Below are 12574 nucleotides of genomic sequence, written 5' to 3'. Positions count from 1 at the left end.
TCCAAAAAACTTTATTCTGAAATGATGAACTTATTTCAAACTTTTATTTCTGAGAGCACACGTTCGTTTACCTGAGAGCTTTTCGTGCATTTCGTTTCTATTTGAAAAAAAAACGAAACTAATATATCTATTTTCCTTAAAGAAAAACAAAAACTACATTAAAACTTTAAATCACTCGTAGATATAAGATACATTTTTTGTTAATTTATGAAAATCCTTTAAGGTTAAAGTTCCAACAAAGCAGAATTATTATTTTCTGTCAAACGTAAAAGCAAATGAATTACAAAAGTTAAAAAAAAAATATTACAATTTTATAGAATGTCTCTGTCCCTGCCCTTAATTTCATTCCCCAAAGACATCCCCCCAATAAAAGTACTATATAAATTATGAATATTCACATAATAATTAAATTAGGTTAAGTTTTCTCACTGGGGATTCATATAAATATACACACCCAGCACTTGAGTTTATATTGCCTTCAAGTGCTCCCAACACAATCGCACCAACTTTTTGTCACGTTTACACTACGTTTAAGTTTTACGAAAAGAAACCATATCATTAGAGTGAAAAATGAGCCAATCCATGAGAATTGTAGGTACTGGCAAAAGTTGCTGAAAGGGTGACAATGACAGTATACAACTATTTCTTACAGTTTCTAGCTACACTCTACCCTCCTTAAAAATAACTATGTCCTGTCCATAGGAATACAACAACGACGACTGACGACGAACGCCCTAAGGGTCAGTCTTGTGTACACTTGTATTCATAGGTATTCATAGTTCGTATATGTCAATTGAAGGTGAGGTTTAAAGACACCTATAGAGTCACAATAGAGCTCACATTATGGTAGAAGAACTTCCTTAGTGGCGAGGTGAATAAAGTATATAGGTATTTTTAGCTCAAAGGCTCACCAAAGGGTAACCACATGTGTAAAGTATGATTAATTTATTAAAGCACACTGACTCCGAGCATGCCATACAAAATGTATGACAATAATTATGAAAAAGGAAATGGTATAATTAGGCGACTTCTATATCTTCTTTGTGGGTGTCGGTGTCGTGTCGGTGTCGTGTCGGTGTGGTTAGAATTATAAATGTATAAAAGGAGTCAATTAACTCCGATACCTTTTACATATGGGATTCTTCTTTTCAAGGAAATCCGTTTGGCAAACCATAAGATTTAAGTTTGGCAAACCATCATCATATCGCCTTCAGGGGTAGTTATTATAAATTTTCAGATTTCAGTGTTGGAAAGTAACTTTTGTTGAATGAGCAATCATTTCACCATAATATCGTATATATAAATATGACGTGTAGAGATATAGTCATATATGGAGCAGTCAAATACGTGACATGCGTCTTAAAAGTTCTAAACACAAGTAGTAAACAAGGATATGGGATGTATAAAATGCTTTTCAACAAGTATATCCTTGAGATTGGATCTTGAGAGGATATGAAGAGGGAATATGAAAAAGAATAACTAAAAAAAGTTATTTGTTGAATATGTAATGTTTTTTTTTGCTTTATTTTTTTTTTTTGCCAGCCAGCTATAACGATTAGAGATGAGGTTATCCTTGAAGACAGATTGTGTATTATTCATATTTATATGTGTGTGTGTGTGAATGTATAATAAACAGGACTTTTGGATAAGGGTTAATACATTTTATAATGACAAGATTGATGTTTGACTTTGTGAAGAGTGTTATAGTAGGAGCTGAAATTCGTTTTCAAAGATTAAATTAAGCCTGATGTAATTTTTTTTATAATTTTTTTTTTTGTTTGACGAGGGTCTAAAAGCGGATACTTTAGTTTGACATCTGTCAGGATTTTGCGTTAGCCCTAATCTGGAAATACGATCCTATAAATATTGAAGTGTGAAATATTTGAATTTAACATTAAGGATGTGTCTTAAAAGGAATATGGCTCTAGGTTAGTTGAAAACTTTTAGGATCTAAATTATATATCCGGTTCAATTTAAGGATTTATTTAAAAAAAATTAAAGATATTGGGTGATATGCATAAAAAGGTAGTACTTACTTAAAGTAAAAGGTGAAAGTAAATACTATAAATTCTAGTAAAAGGTAAAACTCATAGTATTTACTAAATTTAATAAAATACAAAAAAAAAAAAAAAATTTCGTATGCATAGTAAAAAGTACCTGCTAGCAGGCAAATACTTTTAGTAGATACTAAATTCATCCAAGTAAATACTAAAATTCACCGAAAAATGATAGTTAATACTTTTTTTTAGATGATTGGTATTCGTTTTGTATTTAAGCCTAGTACTGCCCATAGTCTCGTAAAGGCCCTAACTACAAAATTTTCGATTTTTAATTTTGTGCATATTTGGAGTAAGCGCATTGTCTCTGATTTATTCTCATTTAATTTTTTAGCCTAGGTCTTCAAATAAGTCAGAAAACTCAAAATGTACTTTTAATTTTTTTCATTTTTATATGCAAATTGCGATATTAGATTTAGTGTTTCCCTCTATAACTCAGAAGTAAGAAAAAGATTATGGGCAGAGCAGGTATGCTGCTGAAGCGAAACGAAAATTTTCTTACAAAACAAGCAAAACGAAATTGTAAACGAAAAATTTTATTTCAGCTTGGCCAACGAAATTCTTACCTTTACCATGTTTTACCATACAAATTTTTACTGTTTCTTAAATTTGAGTTTATGAACATCTGTTCGAGCTTTTTTGCGAGTCAAAAGTAAATTTGACAGCAGCAGCTGATCATTCGGATACCTGAGGTATACCAAAAATTCTCGGATACCTTCAGATTATTTTTTGACAGAAAATGGTTCGTTTCTTTGCTAATTTTTAACATTGTTTATAACAAAAAAAAGCTATCCGATAGCTTTATGTTAACTGTTTGAACGTGCCCAATCAAACTCGAGATAACAATCAGTAATGTAAAAAAATGTAATGTGAAAAATTTGGACCGTAATTAGCGGTATTTCCCTTAGAAACTTTTTCTCGTAAACGACACCACAGATTTCAATAAAAAAAAATGAACAAAAACGTTTTAGTGGCCTTAATATTAAAATAAAGCAAATTTTTCAATAAAGTCATTTTTGGATAAAAAAAATCGAAATATTGTATGAAAAATCTATTTTAAAAACGGCTAAATGAATTTTATTGAAACTTTGTCTTTATTTTTCAATTAATTTCTTTTTTTTTAATGTAATACCATTTTTTTTTGGTAAATTTGTGAACATTTTTATATAAAAAAAACCTTCTTTTTAAAAAAAGTGGCTCCAGATTTCCAAACTTTTTCTAAAAATTTTTTTTTGATGCATTTAAAAAAAGTTTTTAATTTAAACCAAATTTTATATTATTTTAAGTTTTTTTTTTAATTTTAAATAATAATCTTTTATGAATTTTTAAAAAGCTTTATAGTAGAGTAACTAAAGCAAATTATTAGGGAACCCGGCCGAACAGCTCTGATTTTGACGATTTTTTTTTTCAAACGTAGGTAATTGAAAATACTTTAAAGTCTATAGATTAAAAATTGCCGGTGTTGCCGTATTGTTTTTTAAAATTAAAATTAATTTTTTTTTAACAAAACCATTTTTTTTTTCTTAAATTTCATAAAACAAATGATATCAAAAGATTCTCTAGGTAATTTAAGGAAAATATATAGAAGGCAGTAAGGGACAATCTTCCATCGTTTAAGCGATAAATGCAATTTTCTAACATTCTGACCTCAAACACAAAAAAAAATATTTTGAACACAACGGCAACACCTACAATATTTTAAAATGAATTTTTAAAAAGCCAGAAGCTCATTCTTTTCTCTTAAATTTAAATCCACTAAATTTAATCAAGACTTTTTGAAAAAATGGTCCTCAAACTCAGAATTAAAAAAAAAAAATGTTATTAGAAAAATTTAAAATTACTTTTTTCCAAACTTTTTCTAATAAAATATGAATTTATTGAAAAAAATTTTTGGCCATAAATATTATCAGTTGAATTTCGAAGCAAAAAAGGTAAAATATATCACACTTTTGAAAAAAATATGAAAAATTACTTCAATTTCAATACTTTTTTTTTATTAAAACTGAATTTTTGCATTGAAATAATTAATTTTCTCAAAGACTGTGGTAAATAGGAACTTTAAATTTTTGCTATTTAACTTTCAACAGTTAGGGTTATTAAATGAATAAAAAATAATTTTATGTTTAGATGTTGAACTTAAAAAAAAAAATAAGTTACATTTTTTTTCAAAACTTTTATTAAAAAAGTTCTTCGAAAATGAAATACTTTTTAGTTTTTTTCATAAACCGTAATAGATATTGGAATTTCCTTTTATAATTTGAAATCATAATAAATGCGGCCAAAAAAAATAAAAAAATAAATGCATTTTATATTACGACCAAATTTAAAAAACGACGTGTTAAAATTTTTTCAATAATTTTTTTTTTCAAAAATCTGAGTTCAATTACCATTCTTTCAAAAGCCGTTCATTCAATTAACTTAATTTTAATTTTACATATATGACTAAGCTTCTAGGTTTTAAAAAATGTATATTTGAATATTGTAGGTGTTGCCGTTGTGTTCAAATATTTTTTTTTGTGTTTGAAGTCAATTAATAAGAAAATTGCATCTATCGCTTGAACTATGGAAGATTGTCCCTCACTCCCATATATTTTTTTTCCTTGAATTTCCTAGACAATATTTTGGCATCAATTAATTTATGAAATTTAAGAAAAATTTTGGAAAAAAAAATTTTTTTGTTCACAAAAATCTTCAATAAAATTTAAAAAATCAAAACGGCAACACCGGCAATTTTTAATCTATAGACTTTAAAGTATTTTTAATTACCGACGTTTGAAAAAAAAGATCATCAAAATCTAAGCTGTTCGGCCGGGTTCCCTAATATTGCCAATTTTTGAGCTTTAGTTACTCCACTATTAATATTTCAAGCAACTTTTGACATAAGATCAAATACGTGCGACCCAGTTTTGCATTTTCTTTTTCATTGCGAATTCCTTAAAATATATTTATTCATAGCTAATAAAATCATGGCAATTCAATTTTGATTCAGAGTTGAAATTATCTCAACAGTTTTGAAACTTGACATTACTTAAAAAAAAAAAAAACTTATTGTTTTGTTTACTATTAATTTACAATTATAATGACTTACCAATAAATTGTTTACTTAACCAATCCGTATTTTTCCTTTCATATTGATAAAGCTGTTTAAATTTTAAATCTGAGCCCGATAATCGATCTTTATAAACTTTTTGGTAATTGATACATAAAAATTCTGCCAATTCGACAAATATTAACAACCATCAATTTTTAAGTAAAACCATGAACCGATTGCATCAAAATACGACTCAAGACTGCTATTCATAAGTTTCATGTATATACTATCAATTTTACAAGTTGTTATTTTGTAACTTTGAAAAAATCTAGTAATTCCCAAAGAAATAAAGTACTTACTAGTTTTTATGCATATGGAATAAAGTATTTACTGAAAAAGTTCATCCTAAAAAGTAGTTACTATGGCTGATAAATTTCAGCATTTACTTGATTTTTATACATATCAAAAATAGTATATACTTGAAAATTCTCAAGTAAAAGCATTTACTATTTTTTATGCATATCACCTATATCACAGTATGGTGTAAAATTAGCACGAGTTAAATGTGGCCATAAAAGAGTAGTTTAGGTAAAACTCAAAAGCAAAATTTAACAGCGTTTGTTGTTGCTTGTTCTTTTTGAAGCCTTATAATCGTTTCTGGGGTTAGATGTGTTTAGAAGCAAACGTTTTTTTTAATGTAGTTGGCAATTTTTTATTCCACTTAAATTCCATTAACTAAGACCTAGAAGAGTTTAAAGAAATGATAAAAATGAGGCATTTCAGCACTAAACCGATTGCAGCGGTTTTTTAAACCAAGGGACAACTTTATTTTTTTTTTTTTTGAGATTTTGAGAACAGAAACAGATGATTTTTAGGTTTAATTTTTTTCAAACTCTCTTTAAAATTGTTGAGTTGTAAAAGTTTCTGTTTTCAAGTTGTCAAAAAGTAAAGTTGCATAAGTGTCTTTTAGTTTGTTTAAGCTTTAAGCGAACGTGTTCAATTACAGTTCGGCTTCTTTTTATTCCGATTTCTACCGGGAGTGAAATTTATTTTAAAAATCACATAACCATCTTTTTAAATGGATATATAATAGGTCTTGAGAGCAGTTTTTTAACATTTTAATTTTATTTCAAATGATTTTCAAATTATTAAATCTTAAATTTTAATTTAACTTTTAACATATCCATACACATATTTTGAATAGTAGTCCTTTTATTTGAAAAATTAGAAAAACTTTTTTTTAGTAACCACTGTTTTCTTATTTTCCGTAAAAAGTATTTAAAATTTTAAATACAAAAATCGGAGAAAGTGCAAAAACGGGAAAGTCAAAAGACAAATAACAAAATATGGGAAACTTTAAAGTCGCGGGTCTTATAAATAAGAACACTGACTTCAAACTTCGTCGTAACGAATTTTCAGTGATTATCTAAAGGTGAAATTGTAATTTTGGACCAAAATAGAACAAATGTTTTGTTTAAACCGTTTTCTTGATGTCTGACAAAAAAAGTACGCATACACCACAGTGACCTTTTAAATCTATAATTTAGACAAATTAAAACAACTGGTGTTTGCATTGTGCCTCAAATGTTATTTATTTGACCTAGAATTTTTACTTGATTGAATGTAGTCCATATAGCATTCCTGTTAAGAACCTGAAGTTGATGTGTTTCATTTCACTTTAAAAACCACAACATACAAATATTTTTTCAAGTGTATAAATCATTGATTTTTTTTGCCATATAAGTACCTAGAAAAGTGAGAACAAATATAAAATGTTGTGCAGGGATTTTTTTTTCCAGTACACGATTATAACTGTTTAGACCTTTCTGAACTAACCTTTGCAATTCCAACAAAAATTACATCACACTTTTTTCAAATTTCCAACCTCTTAAAAATCAAAATTGTTTTTTTTTTTTTTTTTTTTTCAGTGTAAAAATTGTCCTTTTTACACTTTTTCTCAGTTAACCATGCTAATTGCAATAAATTACATCACTTTTTTGCTAGCCCACCCTTAGTTAAAAAATTATGACAAAAAAACTTTTTCAAATTACCATTAAATTTTTCATAAGGGTTGGTGATTTGAAAAAAAGTTTTTTGTCATAATTTTTGAAGTAAGCATGGGTTAACAAAAAATAATAATAATTAAAAACACTTTGTGGTACAGAATGTTTGCAAAATTCAAAATTCTTGATATAATTCAGTGCTTTTATAAAATTGCATAAAATTCTATTTTCTTATAAAGAATTGGACGAAAACTAAGACACTAAGTTTTCGCACTTACGAGATTCACCTTTTGTGACTATCTTAGATTTAAGTTTTTTTTCAATATCTCGGTTTCTATTAATTCAGGAAAAAAAAAAAACAAATCAAGCTTGTTTTGGCCTTTAAATGACCTCCCAAGAACATTTAGTTTAAAAAATACAGCTCAACTGAAAACTTAATTATTGATGCAGTTTTTTGAAGGTGGGACTTTGAGTATGTGAAAAACGGTATTGCTGCCAACAATTTTCACCAAAAAAAATTTATATAATTTTGTCCGGGTCAAAACCTCTAAACGCCCTGGTGTAATAAACATTTTCGAAGGTCTTTAAAATGTATTTTATTTCAGCACTATGTACGAGTATTTAGGTATAAAATGTAGGTGTTACCATGTAGGTGCAAATAATGTGTTTACTCAGTTCCCACAACACCTAACCAACTTTGTTTAAAATTAAATGAACGTTCCACATCTGCCTTCTGACAGTTAATGAAAAGGAACTAAAAAAAATTTCCACTACAAAAAATCTATAGTAAAAAATTTAAAAAAAAATATATAACTCACCTCCATGTACATAATGGCACATCCAATCAACGTTATCAGCAAAAATATGGGGCTGGCAACTTTGAATACCTTCACTTTCCGGTGATGGAATAAATAACCCGCCAGCACAATAGTCGATAGAGCGCAACCAACCGAAACGGTCAACAACGATATCCTGCAGCGAATTCAAATTTTGCAACATAAAATACCCAACTTAATAAGCCCTATCAACTCCACCATATTCTTACCTAAATGGCCAGTTATAGCTGGCCAAACAGGGTTCGGGCCCGTGGCAATCCCCACACCCGGGTGCACATTTATAACATACAAAGACATCCGTATAATAATTGCTCATATTGTCACGTTGCTCCTGCCAGGCAATTTCCATAACAGTGCCATTAAAGCCGTCTGGATGCCTCACCGAATAGAAACCACGTCTGCACAAACATTGGTAAGAGCCACGCGTCCATCCATTAGGGGTAGCGATGATTTTATTTGTTATTGTCGGCGATTCCACAGGTATACGATATTGGCACTGTTCCGAAAAATAAAGATTTATCATAAAAAAAAAAAATGGAGAAGCTGTATAAATCACAAAAAAACTTTGACACACTCTTACCTCCATTGTGTCAGGATGGCATTTATGGGATCCGTGAAATGCTTGAATGTCACTTATGGACTCAGTCATTTGGGTATCGACTAAATGGAATCGGCGCGACTGTATTTGCTGGTAGTTGAATCGATATTTAGGCGATTCGCATTGATTCACACGCAAACTTGTCACATCAATGTCGATGCTGATAAAACCTCTTAGTCCATGTCGACCGACTGGTGGTATGGCTATGCTATAGGAGAGTATCCATTTGCCGAGGTTGCATGACAAATAGGGGAATGTCCACCAGCCTTTGTAGTAAATATTTGGTGGGCTTTTAGCGAATTTTGGCGAATGTAATGTTAAACTTGATGTTTCGTCATCGTACCTGAAATTGGAAAGAAAAAAAAATTAAAGTTAAGAAATTGTTTTAATTCCTGGAAGGCTTTAAAAATAAATTTTTTAAATCAATAACGGTTGCCAGTGATAAAAAAAATTTCTCAAAATTCCCCAAAAATCCTACCATATTATACAAGAACCTACCAAAATTTAAATTTTTGTTTTTAAGTGATGAACAAAATTCAAAATTCGAAAACGGTAATTCTAATTATAATTACATTTAAAGTATGTATGTACATTATAACTATAAAGGCCACTTTTTGCTAAAATTGCAGAGAATAAAAATGAAGCAAAACGAAGAAAAAAAGTTGAATTCTAGTTTTTGATAAAAAAAAAAATTTACGAAGATTTTCTGATGCCGATGGTTACAATAACGACTAAGAACTCATTTTAAAAATAATTATAATAATTTTTATCAAAAAACAAAACCGACTTCCACGGATCAAAACTGGGTTTTGTGTTTTTTCTAATACTTTCTATGGCTAGAACTGAACGAAATTTGACCACCAAATACAAAAAATTGGTTCACTCAGTCCAAAGTTATGAGGTAACAATCATAAAAAAAATAAAATTAAAAAAAAAACAAATTGAATACCTCCTCCTTTTTGGAATTCGGTAAAAAGTGCTTTAATTCATTCTTGAAGAAAATCCCAAACAAATCAAAAGTTTTTCAGATACATATTTGAAAAAGTGCCATTTTGCCCTAACCTTGCGAGACAGACCCGGACTTTGACCGACTATAAAATTGAATTCAATTAACTCACGGAGCTCATTAGTGTCTTACCAATTTTTACCTCTACTTTATTGTATTAGGACAAAGTTTGGACCTACCGGGTTCATACACAAAATGCCCCCTGATTTAGTGAAAAAAAAAAATAAAATCCTCAATTTTTTAACTTTCTTTTCATTGATTTTAGATTAGAATTTTAGTCAAAACTAATTTTTAAAATTTTTTAACCACCTTAACTTGATAGAAAATTATCTATGAAAAGTGTCTTTTTACCATTTGAAAGTTAGGCTCGGTTTTCGAGTTAAATCAAAAAAAATTGAAAACCGACCAGTGTTGCCGTTTTCTCAGAAATGCTCCAATGGATTTAGTAGCGAAGGGTTCATATTCAGGAATAAAAGTCTTGAATTTGTTCGATTCAAAAGGGTCTATTCAATTGAGGATAGACTATTAGGGAAATACATTTGTTTACTCAACATCAACAAAAGCCATTTTGTAATCTTATTTTAAGTACATTCTTAATAGTACAGGTAATATAGGCATTTGAAAAAAAATAGTGTAAAACTCATGAAACTTGTGCAAAAAGTTTGCTTTGGGACCAAAATAGTCTATATAAAAAGTTGGGTGGAAGGGTGTTTTTTCGCGGACAAGAGGAGGGGGTGAAGGTCGAAAATATACTGAAAAAAATTTGTTAGTCGAATATCATCATATGACACATGTTTTCAAGGTATTTTTTGATGCTGAATCTAATGACATAAAAATAAAGTCAATACTCTAAGAAAAGTTATTGCCCATTAAAAACAAGGGTGCTTGTTTTTTGACTTCAACATGTAAAATATAACCAAAATCCATGTGAAAAACATGCTACACTGATTAAATTCGGGACGAAAGTTTTAGATAAAGCAGGGACAAAGGACCCTTAAAGTTCTTAAAATTATTTTTGGTGAAAGGGTGTTTTTTTGATAGGTTAAGTTGTGTGTGAGAAAGGTATCATAGCAGCTAACTTAAATTTTATTGATTTTTATAACTTGGTGAAAAAGTTTTGGTTGGTATAAAAATTAAGAATCTATAAAAAGTACAAAATTATCTTGAGTTAAAGGGTGTTTTTTTTTTTCAAGAAACGATGAAATTCAGAATTAGTACCACAAAAACTGGGAAAAAATTGTTACACCAATGAAAATTGGTAAAAATGTTTCATTTATAACAGAAACCAAGAACCCAACAAGTCTATACAAATATTTTAGGTTAAAGGGTGTTTTTTTTTGGGAAAATAGGGAAAATCCGCGATAAGTCCAATAAAATCAATGGTATAAAAGGTACCCTCACGAAATTCAATAAATATGTTCTCTTTCTCATGGGGATTACGAATAAAAGAAATCAATAAATTTTTTTCATGGGAAAGAGTGTTTTTTTTTTTAATGTAGAGAAAATATGGGTATATTTGGAAAAGTGTGCAATACTAGAGTAGTACTAGGGCTATGTGAAGCTGGCACCCCCAAATGCAATTTTTTTTTTCAAACCTATCTGGTTCGATTGCCCAAGGTTAGCCCAGGATAGCCCAAGATTTTTTTTCGTTAGCCCACCCTTAGTTTTAAAATTATAACGGAATTATTTTTTTTCACCTCAAAAATCACAAAAAAAAAACTTTTTTTTATTCTGTGTAAAAATTGTTGGTTTTGCATTGTGGTTCGATTGCCCAACGTTAGCCCAGGATAGCCCAACTTTTTTTTTCTTGATTGACATGAATGAAAAAAGTATAAATTTTACACTGGAAAAAACAAATTTTGATATTTAAGAAGTTGATACTTTGAAAAAAGTGTTTTTTCGTGTTCTGAAAAAGCAATCACTTCACACCATTTCATATTTGTTGTTACTTTTGAAAAACGTTTGGATATATTTTACTAAGCATGTAGCTGTACTTACATATATGGCAAACAAAAAAAAATTGATTTTGAGACTTGAAAAATTATTTGTATGTTGTGGTTTTTAATGTTAAATGTCACCTTAAGCTTCTTAACAGGAATGTTATATAGACTACATTCAATCAAGTAAAAAAGTTAATTCAAATTAAAAACATTTGAGGCGCAATGCAAACACCAGTGAATTTAATTGTTCTTAACTATAAATTAAAAAAGGGTCACTGAGGTGTATACGTACTTTTTTTTTGTGTGGTGAATAAAAACTAATTCTTCTATAATTTTTAAACGAAGCTTACGATAGCAAAAATAAAAGTTGGGCTATCCTGGGCTAACCTTGGGCAAACAAACCATCTTTTTAAACTAAGAATTTTTCACAGGAAAAAAAATTAAAATTTTTTCGGTTTCTGATATGAAAAAATGTTTTTTGTTTTATCTTTTGAAAACATAGTGCAATCAAGAAAAAAAAGGTTGGGCTATCCTGGGCTAACATTGGGCAATCGAACCACAATGCAAAACCAACAATTTTTACACAGAATAAAAAAAAAAGTTTTTTTTTGTGATTTTTGAGGTGAAAAAAAATAATTCCGTTATAATTTTAAAACTAAGGGTGGGCTAACGAAAAAAAAATCTTGGGCTATCCTGGGCTAACCTTGGGCAATCGAACCAGATAGGTTTGAAAAAAAAAAATTTGCATTTGGGGGTGCCAGCTTCACATAGCCTAGTACTAGTGGTACCCTATTGAAATTTAGGAATTATGTTACTTTTGAGATAAGAAACAAGAATCTAAAGTGTCTAATAGACACTGTCTATAAAAACTTCACAGTTAAAAGGGTGTTTTTTGAGTGAAAACATAAATGATGATCAATATCTTAATGGTATCGTTGCATGATTCAGATGTACATAAATGTATCGGAAATCATTTAGCCTATTTTCTATATTTTGTGTGCAATCTAAAACTATTTTAACAAAACAAAAAAAAAATGTTAAAAAAGCATAATCGATAAAAGCCTTCATTCAAATCAAGATTGCTCAGTATAAGTTCAATAGAA

The 12574-nt window shown here is 29.1% G+C and overlaps 1 protein-coding gene across 2 annotated transcripts in view; it reads right to left on the bottom strand.

The window, feature by feature from the left end:
* LOC129905914 (probable G-protein coupled receptor CG31760) overlaps window positions 1-12574 on the bottom strand; it is a 135714-nt gene that overhangs the window by 43042 nt on the left and 80098 nt on the right. Inside the window, exons 5-7 of one of the 2 annotated variants that reach the window (XM_055981545.1) lie at window positions 8508-8868; window positions 8137-8423; window positions 7910-8063 (exon numbers count right to left, since the gene is read on the bottom strand). In XM_055981545.1, the coding sequence (XP_055837520.1) occupies window positions 7910-8063; window positions 8137-8423; window positions 8508-8868 (802 nt within the window). Of the gene's footprint in view, window positions 1-7909; window positions 8064-8136; window positions 8869-12574 lie in introns of both variants that reach the window. The other variant, XM_055981544.1, reaches the window with a different exon arrangement.

This window comes from Episyrphus balteatus, chromosome 1 (genome assembly GCF_945859705.1).
Source record: "Episyrphus balteatus chromosome 1, idEpiBalt1.1, whole genome shotgun sequence".
Taxonomy (NCBI): Eukaryota; Metazoa; Arthropoda; class Insecta; order Diptera; family Syrphidae; genus Episyrphus; species Episyrphus balteatus.
Note: the sequence above shows the minus strand (reverse complement) of the source record. Positions and strands in the feature narration are given on the sequence as shown.